We start from the raw sequence: 15150 nt of genomic DNA, 5'->3' as shown, positions 1-15150 counted from the left end.
ACATTCAGATTAGAGAAAGGCATGACCAGAGGAGATTTCCTTTTCTTTGCATGGTGCTGGAGTGACCAAAGTTGAGGATTTTTTTCCCACTTTTTCACTTTTAGTGTTATTTCAAAACACAAGGACTTAAAATCTCAATGTGTGCTTCAGCAGTTAAAAGGAACTAAATTCCCCACTTGCCAAGGTGCTGGAGAAGCAGAGCATGTGGCACAGGCCCAGTTAACTTCTGTATTTCAGGAGAGCTGTGTTAGCACAAGTCTGGCTGGTGCCCTGGCAAGAGCAGAGTAGGTGCTGTTTGCCTCTGGGACCCCTCTTATCAGAGAGGCTGTTTTCCCAAGAATTCCAGGTGAGTTAGTTGTGTTTGACACTCATGCTGCTCTTTGGAAAATACAGCACGTTGTAGATAGCAGAGAGGATATTTACTTTTGCAAAGCTTCTATTCAGATAGGAAAGAGGAGTACTGTCAAGTCTCCAAGTGCTGTTTCTTAAATGGTTTCTGACTACTCTGGCATCAGGAGTATCTGATATCTCATTATAACTTCAAACAAGCCTTTTCATGTATCCAAATTAATCCAAATATTTGGTGAGGACCCTGTTACTTATTCGACTGTGTGCGAAGTAGGGAATGCAGCAGTGAGTGTCTTTCTTTTCATTGCATTAATATTCTGGGATATTTCATCTGTGTACCATTAAGCAGCACAGGTAGAGTGCCTATGAAGATATGGGTAAGAAAGGAGATAAAAAGCACTCCAGCTGTTTCTAATGAATTTATCAAGATAAAGTGACACAGGGAAGTTATTTGGTGTTTTGCTATCCAGTAATGGTTCAGGGAGTTTTGCAGAAAAGCTTCCTTTTCTCTTTTACCTTTCCTAAGGCGTCCAACTCAGAACTTAAGGAATTTTGTCCCTGGAGGATTTATCTCAGTCCATAAAAATATCATCAGGTATGGTGGGCCTGCCAGCAGAGAAAAGTCCCAAAGTCTTCGATGTAGAAATACTATGCACAAAGAACACTTGTCACCTTTCGGGTATGATCTCAGATGATGAACAAACCCCTGTTCTCTCCCTGCTGTGAAGTAAGATCTTTTTTGACACATTCTTGGGACAGGAAGAGTCTAAGTGACCAGCTGTGTGTGAGCAGGATGGCTATTCTTAACACTGAATCAAAAGACAGGAAGAAAGTTGTGAAGACAATACCTAAAAAGCCTCCCATCTGATTGGTCTGTGGACATTTTCCAGAACTGTATTTGCCTTGATAAGTTGCCCATGGGAAAGAACACGAAGTAAAACATTCTTTATAGAAGAAAAAAATACTCAGTGCTTGTACAATGCTCCTTTTGTTAGGAAATTATGCAGAGATATTAATATAAATAGATGTAACACCAAGAATGTGCTCTGAGTGAATGAATTTTTAATGGCTCTTCCTCACCATAAAGATATCAAGGTCAGGTTTTAAGGAAGCTGTACATTCATCACATGATGTATATTTCTCAAAGACCCCTGTGAGTAAGCTGTGAGGAACAAGGATGTGCTCTTCTAAAAGTAGCATACAGGATAAGCTTGCAGGATAATCAATACTAATAAAAGTATAGTTATTTGTAAAAATAAAGCAATCGTCCTGGCTCTTTGTAACCAAGATGGGATAACTTCATTCACTTGTGTCACTTATCTTGCACAGAACACTTTTCACAGCATGCCTTTGACATTAATAGAGCAATTTCAACTGTGCTTTCAAGCTTACTGCTGGCCTTTTTTGTGGTAACTCATCCCAAGCGGTTAAACTCTTCCCAGATGTGAACATAACCATGATTCTGCTCAGAGGCCTAAACAGGACTTGTTTGTTGCCATTTCTGCTCGGCAGCAAACCCTTTTTTCTGTGTGTGTGTGTGTGTGTGTATACTGTAGAGGAATCCAGAGCTCCGGCGTTGCTTTATCACAGTTCTGAGTAAACTTAAAGCAAGGAAAAGATCCTTTCTGCCAAGACTGCATTGTTTTGCCTGCTTTACCTTATGTCCTTTGTGTCTGGGACATAACTTGTGCACTACTGCTACTTGCACCTAAATCTCCAACAAAATTGATCATCAGGGACTTTACAAAACCAGTTAACACACACAGGCAGCTGGTCTGAATAATCACAACTCTTGTGCCTCTCCAGCTTTACCTCAGTGTAAATCAACCCAACCTAAATACACTGAAATAACTACAATAAGTGTAGGCCATTAAATATCTCAGAACGAGTGAAAGTCTTGGTGTTGCATTCCTTTTTCTAATTGGGAGTTTTGCCATCCTGCCTTCTTTTTTTTTTTTTTTTTTTTTTCCTTTTCTTTCTGTTCTTCCATATCCAGATACCTCCCACCCTATTCGAGCAGAGCTATTTAAAAGTGCCTTGGAGCTTTACTTTTTACTGGCTGCACGCGTGACCTCAGAAGAAGCTATCTGCTGTGTCGTGGGGGGATGTAGCAGTGCTCCTGAGGACAGTGTCTGCTTTGTCCAGAAATGAAAAGGCTATCAGGGCTGAGACTAAACATGCCATGGCTTTGGAAAACTAAGTTAGGGAGGAGGGAGAGCAAGCTTTACAAGCCCATTGCTTGACCATTTTTACAATCTTTTAGATGCTTGGTTGTTTGGTTGGTGTTTTGTTTTTTCTCAACAGTTTTCTGTTTCCTTATCTCTCCTTATCAGCTGTTAGCTGCCTACGGGCACTGTGTGCAATTAATTAGCTGATCTAAGCAAGGTCCTCGAGGAAAAACAAATCCCACAGCAAATTTGCTGTGTGCCTGTGTGAGCAGCATCACAGATCTGTTGGGGAAACAGGCAAGTTGTTATCCTTGCCATGGTGTTGTGGGCACCCTGCAAGTGAAAAACCCACACGACACTGGGGATGAGATCTTAAAATGCTTCCCTGCAGCTTTCTGTGGCTGGGGGGCATTATTACACTGAGTAAGTCTTAACTAAATTTAGAATAAGGATGCAATTATCCTTTTAATCTAATTCAAAAAAGAAAAGGAAACAGATTTTTACGGGAGGCCACTGATAAAGATTAAGGAAGAGTTTTTCATCAGCTGCTGCACTTACTGCATTTTAGATTCAGACCTGCAAAGCAGACAGACATCACTGATATCATCATCACAGTTCTAATTGTATTTACTGTGCCTGGACAATATTTAATAGCTCGCAAACCAAAATATGTTCTTTCTCACAGATGCTCTTTACATCACTCACAGACCTGAAGAGATTCCCAAGTAGCCTTCCTTCCCAGATAAACCCTACGTTTTCTGTCTTCTTCATGAAATGAGCACTTTCTAAATTTTCCTTGGAATACTCACCTTTACTGGCTTTTATTATCACACAGGAGGAATTAAACCAGCTGCACTGTCTAGATAACTTCTTTCTCAAGCATTTAAAAGGGATGAACAGCTGATTTAAGCACATTAGGTGGGTGCAGTGATCAGATGCTTCAATCCAGATTGTGCATGCTAGCAAGGGATTATGGTCTTTCTCTCATAAATCCATTTACACGTGTGTGAAGTAGGGCTTCTCAGACACACAAATCCATGGATCATGTCTCAGTTGAACAAATGAATTGCAGAGCTCACCCTCCATTATTCAAGTGTGCCTGTGCTATAAGGGTCCACCCTTTGAAATGAATCTATAGCTACATGAATAGTCATTATTAAAAAAAAAAATTCCACTTGGCATTGGTTTTCTCTTAAAATAATACCATCTCTCTCTCAAAAGACAAGACAGTAGGATGGTGGGGGATGTTTTTGTCACTGCTTGCGCCATTCCTCATGATCCTGCTTCACTCAGCTTTACAGTCTCTACTTCAAGATCCTATGGAACTTAGGTGACTAATACAAATCTTTCCCCATTCTTAAATTAAAGCCTCATGAGTATTGAAAATAGCTTAGGAGCATGATATGTATGCTCTCTAAAGACTTTAAAACCCAAAAGCAAATAAAACCAAGCTTTTTGCATTTAGCTTGATGGTTTTTGAAGCCTGATGTTTTAGCATGAAATTTATTACTTTTGTACTCCTCTCTGCCTGCTGAAAGGGAAAGTATAGCTTCTTCTGAAAGCACCTACAACCTACTTAATAGATTCCAGAGATTTTCCACCTAGGCAACTGAGTAGGAAAAATAATGTTCACAAACATCTACGTGTGCCTCTTCCCAGTGAGATGTTCATAGCAACCAGACCCTAGTCACAGTAAAGTCATGTAACAGTGTGGACCCATTTTAGTGAGCTGGAGGCTTACAAATGTTCTTCATGAATTTAAATTAAATCACATTTAGCTCTAAGGAATCTCATGATTCATTCTAGTGAGAATTAGGACAGAAGTTTAGGGCCAAAGTGACACAGATCAAATTGATTTGTACTATCCAGGATGAGGTCTGTAGTATTTATTTATCTCCTATTACAGCATGAAAAGCAAAATAGTCCTTCACTGTTGCATTGACTAATCAAGGAAAAACAGAAAAAAACCCCACCAGGATGCAGGATCTTGTTGATTTGTCCATTTAATCAAGAGCACATTTAATAGGTCATAGAATCATTTTGTCTTCCCCTGATGTAAAGCAAAATTCATCTGTTGCTTGTGCTGGGACCTCCAGCACATCTCCAAAGCAAGAAGCAAAAACAAAGAAACAACAAAGGAAAAAACCAAAAAGATTTACAGAGAGTAAATTAATTTTCACAGTAAATCTTTGTTTGACAAAATGCACATTGCTGCAGAGGATTTGAAGGTGATAGCATCAGTCTATTAGCTCGCAGATCAAAGTGAAAAGGTTCTTCAAAATCCTATCACATTTATTTATTTGGAACCAAAGTTGGTGATTTAGCATTATGGTCACTGAATCTTTTTAGCTTTTTATTTTATTTTCCTTTTGTCTTTAAGTTATAAAGTTTATAGTATCTGCTTGATATAGTTCATTTTAACATCAAGAATTTGTAATTTACATGAGGCAGGGAAGATAATTCTACAATGCACACACTTTTCTGATTAACTGTGTGTGACTTAAGTAGATCTAAGAAATGGGTTTTAATGAGTGTTTTGAAAGACCTACATTCAGCCAGGCTTTATGATGCAGAATTATTATTTTTTTTAAACCAGTCTAATTTCTGATAATCAGTGCAGTTCTTTGTTGTTCAAGGTTATTGCCAGCGGCAGGGGGAGGCCTTTGCCCAGGAAGTGGGCTGGGAGGAGGGGACGCCAAAGCAGTGTGGAAGCAAGTTGTGGTGAAAAATTTATGCCAAAGAGCACCTTATTAATTGTTCAAGAAAAACCTGTGGGACGAGGGTCTGAGAATTCATTTGATGAATATCTAAAATACAGCATTCTGAACACAAATGGCTAACCTCACAAACACAGTGAGGTTACATTGGCTTTACTTTGCAGGTGTCCTTTGCACTTTTTTTTCAGAGACAATTAGCAGAAATGACCTGTATAGGTCCACTTTTTTTTATCTTCTACCTCGACAAGTCTTTTTAATCACCCATACCTTGAGCATCAGATATTTGAATAATGACTTCCAGTTCTCCATCCTTTCATGATGAGGTCAATCTCCTTTCTATCACTGGAATCATGTGGGGCTGCATGAGAGAATATTAATTTTTCTGAAGATTTTTTTTTCCTTCATGTCTTATACTCAGCCTGTCTAAACTAATTCAGCTGAAGAAGACTCTATTTTAAGAAAAGATCAATAAATCTCGTCATAACTGGAAATGTTAGAGGGTTATTCAGGAACATTTTAGCAGTACCTGCAAATTTCTGTTCTTTGCATCATGTCCCCTGTAGGCTTTGAGTTTAATTTGTCTCTGTGATATTTCTGTGATACTGGACACAGCCATACTGAGACAAGATGCATTTGCATGTCAATTGTTTGCTCTTCATAGTGGTATAAAGTACAAGTCATCTGTGTCAGTGGTTTCATATTAACCAAGATGCCACTGTTTTAGACATCGGGTTTAGATGCCCCTGTATAAATAAACAAGTCCACAGGAGATAGTTCTGTCCTCGTCCTGACAGGTCTGGCTTTAAGTAGCAACATTTTTAGTAGCTTCATAATAGAGGAGTTTACTCACACCCATTCATGGGACAGACAAAAATAATACAATAAAGAGATATGTAAAACAATTAAAAGTCAGAAATGGAAAAAGGATGTGGGAATTTTACATGTTCAGTCCAGAGAAACATAGAAAGTATGAGTGCGATTGCAAAACTGGAGCAGACAGCTTCAGTCCCTCCCAAAAAAACTCTTCAATAATCACTTTCAACAGATATTTAAGTCAGGATTTAGAAACCTCTTCTGGACATCAGGGCATGTATTGAAGCAATGGGCCAGACTTAAATCTATCGTTTTACATAGTGAATGACAGTAGTTAATATTGCTGGTTTTCTGTTTCCAGCTATGTATATTGCCTTCACACAATGCAGGATAACCATGTAACCAGCTGGGGCTTGTTTCCTTTTTCTGTGCTTCCTGCTGTGTTATTTGTTAAGTTTTGGGTGGCTCCAACAGTGGAGTCCTTTCTAGGACTTTCTCATGCATTATGTTGGGCATCTGCCTCTGGGTTTTCAGTTCCACACTGCTAGCTGAATGTTCAGGCCTTTCACTACTTTCCTTGCTGGTACCTAAGTGCCAGCATACATTTTTAGGACCAAATACTGCATCTCTCTCTTAACTACACGTTTTTTTAAAGGAAGCTTTTCTTTACTTGCTTCTCTTGACATGAAACATGCTTTTGCAAAGGTGCGCTGTATCCATTTATTTGACCCTAAAATAGTGCCAGAAACAAAACCGAGGAAGTGCTTTTCATTTATTTTCTCCATGTACCTCAGAAAGAATTGATACTGAACAGCCACTATCTCATGTTAAGTACAGATTGATTCTTGGAGACTAATTGGTGAGATTTATTGACAGTAGAGAATTTTTCTAGTTATAATAGATTCATTATACAGTTGATAATTCAACGAGTAACTGATTCTAATTTTCACTGTTAGTTATGCCTATAAGTCTGGCTTTATATAGCTTACTCATAGATGTTTAAAAACAATTAACCTTAATTAATTTTGTTTTTAAGTGGAATATGAGATTTCAGCTATTAAATTTCAATTCTGTTTTTACTGCTTCAGGGCATTAGACACATGAATCCTGAATTCTGACACCTTATTAACACAGGATACCAGGGTCTTCAACAAAAGATTCAAGGTCTGATTTTTAGTTCTATGCAGATGTGGCTTTTCTCATATCAGTAACCCCATCTGTGAATGAGATTCTCCTATTTTCATTAGTTTCTGTATCAGACTGCAATTTCTTGCTGTTGTGAAGCATGGCATAGGCTAGTGTTTAATTAAAAATTGCAAATGTCCTGATGACCTGTGCCTGCACAGAGAGGATTCATTTTAGCGCATTGACATAAAAAAAGAAAAGATAGGTGGCTTTTCAGACAAAGCCCTTTTTCTAGGGCTCAGAAATTAGGCGTGCATTTCTACAAAGCAGAGTTTGAGAGAGATTTCAAAGCAGATCAAAGTTAAAGGGTTTCCTGATGGTTCAGCTTTGTAGCACTAAGTCTGCTGGGTGTTCTGCAAGGATCCATTGTACCCATCCACTCTGAAGCACAGCCACAGCTTTGCATGCCTTACACCAGCCCTGTTTTCAGTCGGGTTTTACAAATTGCCTAATCCAGGTTAGCCCTTTTCTGGAAGCTCTTTTATCCTTCTAAGATTTGCATAATGATCTCAATACTGTAATTCTTGTGTGACAGTGTGTTGAAGCTTTTTCTGATTTACATTAACGATAGTACAAGAATAATGAAATACCAAGTTGACTTCATCATCTTTCACAACTGAGAATACCATAAAGTTCAATGTTTAAAAAAAAGTGTGGAATCAAATTCACTCCTGGTGTAATCACAGTGACATCTCTAGAACTAGGTGAGGTGTGCATTGACTTTGTCCTGCTTAAGTAAATACTAACTCAGGGGGGGATAGATTCTATTAAAAATGTACAATTTTAAAATGTGAACTTGTCACATTGGTACTGTGACAGAGTAATAGATTTTCCTCTAAAATTTTGATTAAAACCTGATGATTTCCCATGAAAATTCTCAGCTAATAATCTGAAATAAAACATAGATGAAGATTGCATGAATACTTTATGTGAATGGTAAGGAAGTAAGTCTCTAGTTTCGAGGCATTGTGTTAAAATTTGCAGGACTGCACAGCAGGTAATATCAGGCTGAGTTCTCATTCCTGTCCTCCTGCAGACCTTACAATGAGACAACATATGGGCTGAAAAGTGATCCCAAACAGCCGTGCATAACCAGTTCTGTGATTATGAAAATTTGGGGTTGTCTGGCAGATATGTTCATGGTAATGCAGAAAAAATGCGTCTCCATTTCCATGGAAAAATAGACTGAGAAACAGAATCACAGGGTGTGATGTATGTATGTATGTAACATGTTCATATGTGTAACTTGGGTGAGTGGGGTTTTTTAAAATAAGGGGGAAAAAAACTTTTTAACAACTGTCTCTCAATGCAACCAATATTTTCTGCTGTCTTGTGATGAGCAGGTCATGTTAATATATGCATTTGTTTGTGTTAGCTGCTTATCAATGATTAAATGTGTGAAAGAAAACAATAATGCATATAACACCTTATATCTCTGAGGAGCAGTAGAAACCCTACATGTCATTTGCTGAGTGTCAATAGAAGTTTTCTAGTCCTTTTTGTTTATTGCAATTAAAGGAGATGACTCCAAGTTAACAAAAAGGCTTACATGGTATTCCAAATGGGTTTTCTTCGTAAAGCATATTCCGTGACCTTTAAAAATGATTAAAATATTGTCCTGATGAATGTGTAATTGAGTATTCCAAAGCCCAAATTTGTGGCATAAATATTAAACTAATTAGAAGAGAGAATGTGAAAAGCCATAAAGTTATTAAAGTTGCAATGATGGGAGACAGTATCTGACTCCTTAAATTATCTCTGCAGCAGGTTAAAGACTTTTCCTGCATGAGCACGGATGGACCACTTTACAGCCTTGAGTAAGCACCTCATCCCAGTCTGGCTCCACAGGGGTGCTTCATCCTGTGTTTAAGCATCACTCAAAAGAGGAGTTGAGATGAGCAAGGTGTTGTTCCCTCTCAGCAGAGAAACTGCAAGTCTGGATTTCTTCCTGAAGCAAATGGGAAAATGGCAACTACTGATGGATGTTTTTTTCCCCCGAGGAGCCCCAGTGCTGTGCTGTAATTTTGGATGTTACACCTGTATTTAGATGGCAAAGCCTTCAGCCTGGAGACCATTCTTATGCCTGTGAGAAAGGCCTCTCCTGTGCTGGCAAGGCTACTGCACAGTTCTATGTTGTGAATAGTAAATAATCACCCCATTTTCTGTATTTTCAGGAGATTTGTCCTCACCAAGATGAGAGTCATTCCCAAAGGATCTTTTGCAGGACTTGTTGACCTAGAGAAAATGTACGTATTTTGTCAATATTTACTAGGAAACAACTATTTTACTCCAAGCAGCACTTTCTGATTGCAGCTCCTTTTACAGCCTGTGAGCAAGTCCCTATCACTGAGCTTCATATCATTTTTTCTTTCTGATTAAAGAAAAAATGGACTGCTTTTTCATTGACACCTTCCAGAACAATGTTGACATAAATACACTTTCATATCAACAATCAGTCTTCAGTCAAAGGGCTGGTTGAGCATGGAGTGTCATTGCAGTTAATAAATACAGTGCCATAACAGAAGATCACAGGAAACTGATTATTTTGTGAGTTTTGGAATGAAACAGTGGAAAGATTAGGGAGGAAAGAGCTCCTGTTAATAATAGGTCAGCTAATTCTCTTTTCACTAAGGAATAAATAGGATTGTTTAGAATCTTATTTATATAAGAATAGATAGCTGGCAGGATGTGACAGAGAAGTTTCTTATGGGTGAAAGATCAAAAAATCTTAGTACACAAAGAGTGTGAGCATCTCATTTCTGTTAATTTTAGTGATCAGCCTGGAGATACCATTGTGAGCACCTGTGATGAACAGATGTCTCTCACATTCATTAGTACACTATTGTGGAGGTATTGCAGTTGCACCACTGGAAGGGAAACCCTTAGTAATGCTTCCTACTTCTCTTTAATGACAGAAAATCTATGGCTTAGCTGGCACTAGCACCAGAAATTATAACCCTCACTGTCCAACCTTAACTATTCTGCCTTGTGTATGATTTTTCTGAAATATTTCATATATGGGCAAACCACATTTTGCTCAGAAACAGAGCAGCATTTACACCCTGATAGGAGAGGGTCAGAGACAAGCTGTTCACCCAAGAGCAGTCTGAGTGGAAGTGGGGAAATGTACTTAAAATGTAGTATCTTTTTCAGTGCTGTGTGTGTAATGGGAAAAAATCCAAAGAACATTTCTCTGCATCTTCTCCCTTGTACTCTTGCATGAATAAGGAATTTAGCGAGAAGGTGGTGAGGGCTCATTTTAGCCTAGTCCTTATGGAAAATCATTGAGCACTTTGGACTGTGAAGTGGGTTGAAAAGTGTATTGTGCAATGCTTCTGTTATCTTTAATTACTCAGAAACCATGTGTCAGATGTGTATGAAGGCATTGAATGGGATGTTTCTAAGTGGTCATTTAGTATTAACCAAAAAAAATGTATGGAAATGGGTTCAATTTGAAAATACATCCATCTACTAGTAGTATATGAAGGAGAAATGAGAAACGGGGACAGTCAGTTTATAACAAAACATCCTTGAAAATAAAAGTGTGATAAATATGTAAATGAGACCAATCAACATAAGAAAAACCCTGTGGTGTTTGCAGATGATATAGCAAACAGATCAAATTTGAGACAGCTCACAAATCCTAAACCTAACCCATAAAACATTCATCAGAAATTCATGATAATGCAGGGACAAAAAAAGTGGGTAAGCAAATAATAGATTTGCATATAAAAACACAGCCTTCCTATGAAAGCCTTTTTACTCTTGCAAGATCATGCACACAAAGAGAGATTAAGCAAACTGTAGCCTATTTAAAGAAAACAGCTATTAATGATGTGATACCTCCATATGGTAAAATGTGGATGGCCTGATGTATACAAATGAGACACTCCAATGTAGTGTATGTGTGTGCTCCCCTAGAACTGAGTAGGATATAAATGAAGAGTGACAATATTTCCTGAATGTGTTACTGAAGAAAAACAGTATCTTCTGCAGTCCATCTTAGCTGTACTCGTGATTTTCATCACTAATGCATCATTCCTAAGTGTGTTTCTGAGAACAGGGTAGGTGTTAAAGCCCAGAATTTGGAGGGAAATTGTGGTCCTTGGATTCATCCGTAGGGGATGAGACAGTTGATTACAAGTTGGAAATGTGATGGTCAGAGGCCGTCTTGGTCTTGGCAGACTTTGGCCTATTTAGGACACTGGTTCAGAGAGTCCTTTGGGAAAGAGTCCTTAATAACAAAGAAGTTCAGAAAGGCTGAATATGCTTCAAGAAGGAGCTCTTCAAAGCACAGAAGTAGTGTCCTTATGTGCTGAAAGATGAGCTTTTGGGAAAGAAGACCAACCTGGCTAACACGGAGCTTTCTCAGGAATCTGGGGGAAAATAGAGTTTATGACCTTTGGAAAGGTCAGGCAACTCAGGAAGAATACAAGGATGTCATTATGTTATGTAGAGAGAAAACTAGAAAGGCAAAAGCTTAGTTAAAATTCAATCTGGCCACTGCTCTGAAAGGTAATAAAAGGGGTTTTAACAAGTATATTAACAACTAAAGAAGGGCCAAGGAACATCTCATTTAGTGGACCCAGGGGGAAACATTGGCACCAAGGATGAGGAAAACACTGAGGTACTTCATGCTTTCTTTGCCTCAGGCTTTAACAGAAAGACTGGTTATCCTCAGAACATCTCCTGAAAGGAGGTTGTAGCCAGGTGGGGCTCAGCCTCTTCTCCCAGGCAAAGAGGAAATGGCCTCAAACTGTACCACAGGAGGTCAAGGCTGGACCAGGGAAAATTTCAGACATTCCAGAAAGGGTTTTAAGGCATTGGAACGGGTTGCCCCTGGAAGTCACGACCTCTGAAGGTTTTCAAGAAATGACTGGACACCACAGGTTTACTTGATATGGTGGTGTTTGATCAAAAGTTTGACATGATGATTTTGGAGGTCTCTGTGATCCTTGAGGGACCCTCTGAACTCAGAATATCCTGTGAAATATCTGGTTTTCCAATCTTAATGATTCTATGATTCTAGGTTAAATCAGAGATTAGTCCTCCCTAAGAATCCTAACTCTGTTATATTTCCCTTCAAATTGAATGAAGGGTTTTGAATTTTCTGGTTTTCAAAGAAAAATAATTCCTTGATATTTTCCTGCTTTCAACTGTGCATTTTAGTATCTTCCCAAACACTCAAACTACTGAGATCTTTAAATAGATGTATTTTTCCAGAAAATGTCAAATACTTCTCAGTCAGGGTATCCAGGAAAGGTCTCATATATTTTCTATTTGGACTGTCCAAGGACTTTCCAGAATGGACACTATGGACCATGATTCATAATGGAAGAACTAGTATGACTTGGAAATGTTGGCATGGAGGTGTTGATCTGAGCTCCCTGGTGAAGCTTCAGTTTTAATTACCAAGACAAAATCTTTTGGGTTTCATCTTATTCTGGTGGTGGTGGTGGTGGTGGTGGGTTTTTTGGTGTTTTTGTTTGGGTTGTTGTTGCTTAATTGGCAACAATTTAATGTTTTTATTTAAATTTTATTTTTTTATTTGTTTAATATGGTGCAAAAACTTTCCTGAAGTATGCTCTGGGAGAAGGATCTTTTCTTTTTGAATAAAATGTTTAAAGTTATGAAATAAACTTATGGGCTCTATTTATCAGAGATTTCTCTTGCTAAACATGGAACTTGAATTTTCCTGCAGAAAACTCTTTCAGAATCACACAGGTCTGTGGAACAGCCTTGCCATCTTGTTGCCAGGAGCTCTCCAACTCCTGCACAACTCTGGCTTCATGTTAATTTAGCAAATAGATGTTCAGGAAAGCAGATTGGTTAATTTTGCTACGTTTAGTCTACTCCCAGATCTTAGTCAACTGGAACGTGGCACTTCTTCTGGACTTCTGCTTACCCAACTTATTTACTCTCCCAGAACTTATTAACATTCCAGTTACTAAATTAAAAAGCAGTCCCATGCAGGCACATACCTGGCAAAATCAATCTGACATGCTCTGCAGCATCTATGTCATCCTCAACCTGCACAGAAAGAGCTTAATTTGGAGTACAGACAGTCAGAAGCAACACTAAGTCTCTCTTTTTCTGTTGCTGAGGTTTCTGCTGTTATTACACAGTTGCAAAGTAGATTTGTGAATCTTGATCCAACAAGGCCTGATTTGGGCATCATATTTATAGAAGTTTGGTCTGATTGTGTTACCCTGTGCAAGCAAAAGAGGCTTCATGTCTGTACCCTGAGGCACAATCCCTTTGAAAATTCATCATCAGTTACTTGTTCTTTTTGAAGAGTTTAAGCTAAAACATAACGCTTTGGTTCATCATTTGCTCTCAAACCCATCCTGTGTGCAGCCTAAGGCAACTCAGCTGTGAGGATGAAGTATTTCTTGAACTAGAAGATGCCACAGGGGAGAAGAAACCCACCATTGCTGGCCCTGTTTTTATTTTGGAGTAATTGGAGGGAGACCTTTATTTAACAGATACTGACAAAGTCCCATTTTAAGAGCATGAAGTATGGTATGGATGACAGAGCTTGATGAGCTAAAGAGCTCTGGAGATCAGGGACAGCTAAAGTTTTTAGGGTTGAAGGAATCCACCAGAGCGGACATTCCTGGAAACAAAACTTCTCTGCCCATGGAAGACAGCAGCTACCTACTGCTTGCTTCCTCACTAATTTGTAGAGAAAAATAGCCCTGAATCATGTATTTACTCAATTACTTAGTTCATTCAAATTTTCTGGTTTTCTCTTTGTTGAGACTGTGGATCCAGTGATAGTTCCTAAGGACAAACGCTGCTGCTGTGTGGCCTAGATACACAAGCACCAGCTTCATAAACAAAAACCAACCTGATAAAGGATGCTAAAATCTCTCCTGTTTGCCCCATAGGCTAAAAGGTGAGTCACACTTCCCTTTGGCTCATTTAGATCACACTGAGTTACCTTTTATGTTTTATCTAAACAGAGGAGTTACTTGCGGGCAACGAGACCAGAAGACAGAATTTTGAATCAAGGGGTGTCTCTCTTTCTGTGTCTGGGGAAGGACCAGAATTCTTGGCTTGGTTGTAAGTCTCACCTAGAAAATTTGGCATAATGTAGAGACTTCACTTTCTTTAGCAAATTACAATAGCCTGGCAAATTGATGCATTCATCATTCAGATCTTCTTCAGCAGTAGCCGTCAGGCTGCCTGGGCTAGCAAATGGCTAACCCCTCCCATGTGCTCCTAAAATCAGCTTCATTAAGCCCTTGCTTGTGAATCTGTGACCCTTTTCAGCATAGAGCCCAAAGACATGGGAGGGAAGGGTGGGGAGGCAGGAATCACAGGATCACCTAAGGATGAGCAGTCTGTGGCTTCTGCTACCAAGAAAGCTGTTCAGCATTTCTCAGCTTCTCCAGTTTTTCTTGTATTGTATGCTGCCTCATTTGATATGCAAAAGACTGGGCTTAAATAAGTTCATTAAAGCTATTTTGAGAAAATGGTTACGATTCAGTGTGGCTAAAGCAGTTGGAAATTGTATCTAGGCAAGAGTTGCTTTCTACCTTTCATTGCATCATTTGGATTAACCTGCCATATTTTCTTTTGCAAGCAGAAAAATATGGATTTTTAGTATCTGCTGTGATATATAAGTTAAATAGTGCATGCTTATAAAAGTATTTATTTACATCCCTAAGGTGAAAGTGGTACACAGACCATGCTGTGTACCAAAATACATACTAAGTAAGGTAAAAGTCATCCTTTGGTAGCAAATACTCCAGGGTATATTCTCAAGGTGCAACTCTACGGATATTAAATTCTAATTTACATTATCGGAACTTCTGTGTAACTTTCTGCATCTTAAGGGCACGCCGTCCAAATAAGTATGCTACTTACTGCATTTAAATTAGTCTATGCATTTTCTCTCAGGGAACAGAGAACTA

General features: G+C 38.8%; 1 protein-coding gene across 1 annotated transcript in view; it reads left to right on the top strand.

The window, feature by feature from the left end:
* Window positions 1-15150, top strand: part of FSHR (follicle stimulating hormone receptor) — a 79642-nt gene that overhangs the window by 20532 nt on the left and 43960 nt on the right. The window contains exon 2 of the mRNA XM_062489369.1: window positions 9406-9477. Within this exon, the coding sequence (XP_062345353.1) occupies window positions 9406-9477 (72 nt within the window). The remainder of the gene's footprint in view (window positions 1-9405; window positions 9478-15150) is intronic.

The sequence above is a fragment of the Cinclus cinclus genome, chromosome 3 (assembly GCF_963662255.1).
Source record: "Cinclus cinclus chromosome 3, bCinCin1.1, whole genome shotgun sequence".
NCBI lineage: Eukaryota > Metazoa > Chordata > Aves > Passeriformes > Cinclidae > Cinclus > Cinclus cinclus.
This window is presented reverse-complemented; position numbering and strand designations above follow the sequence as displayed.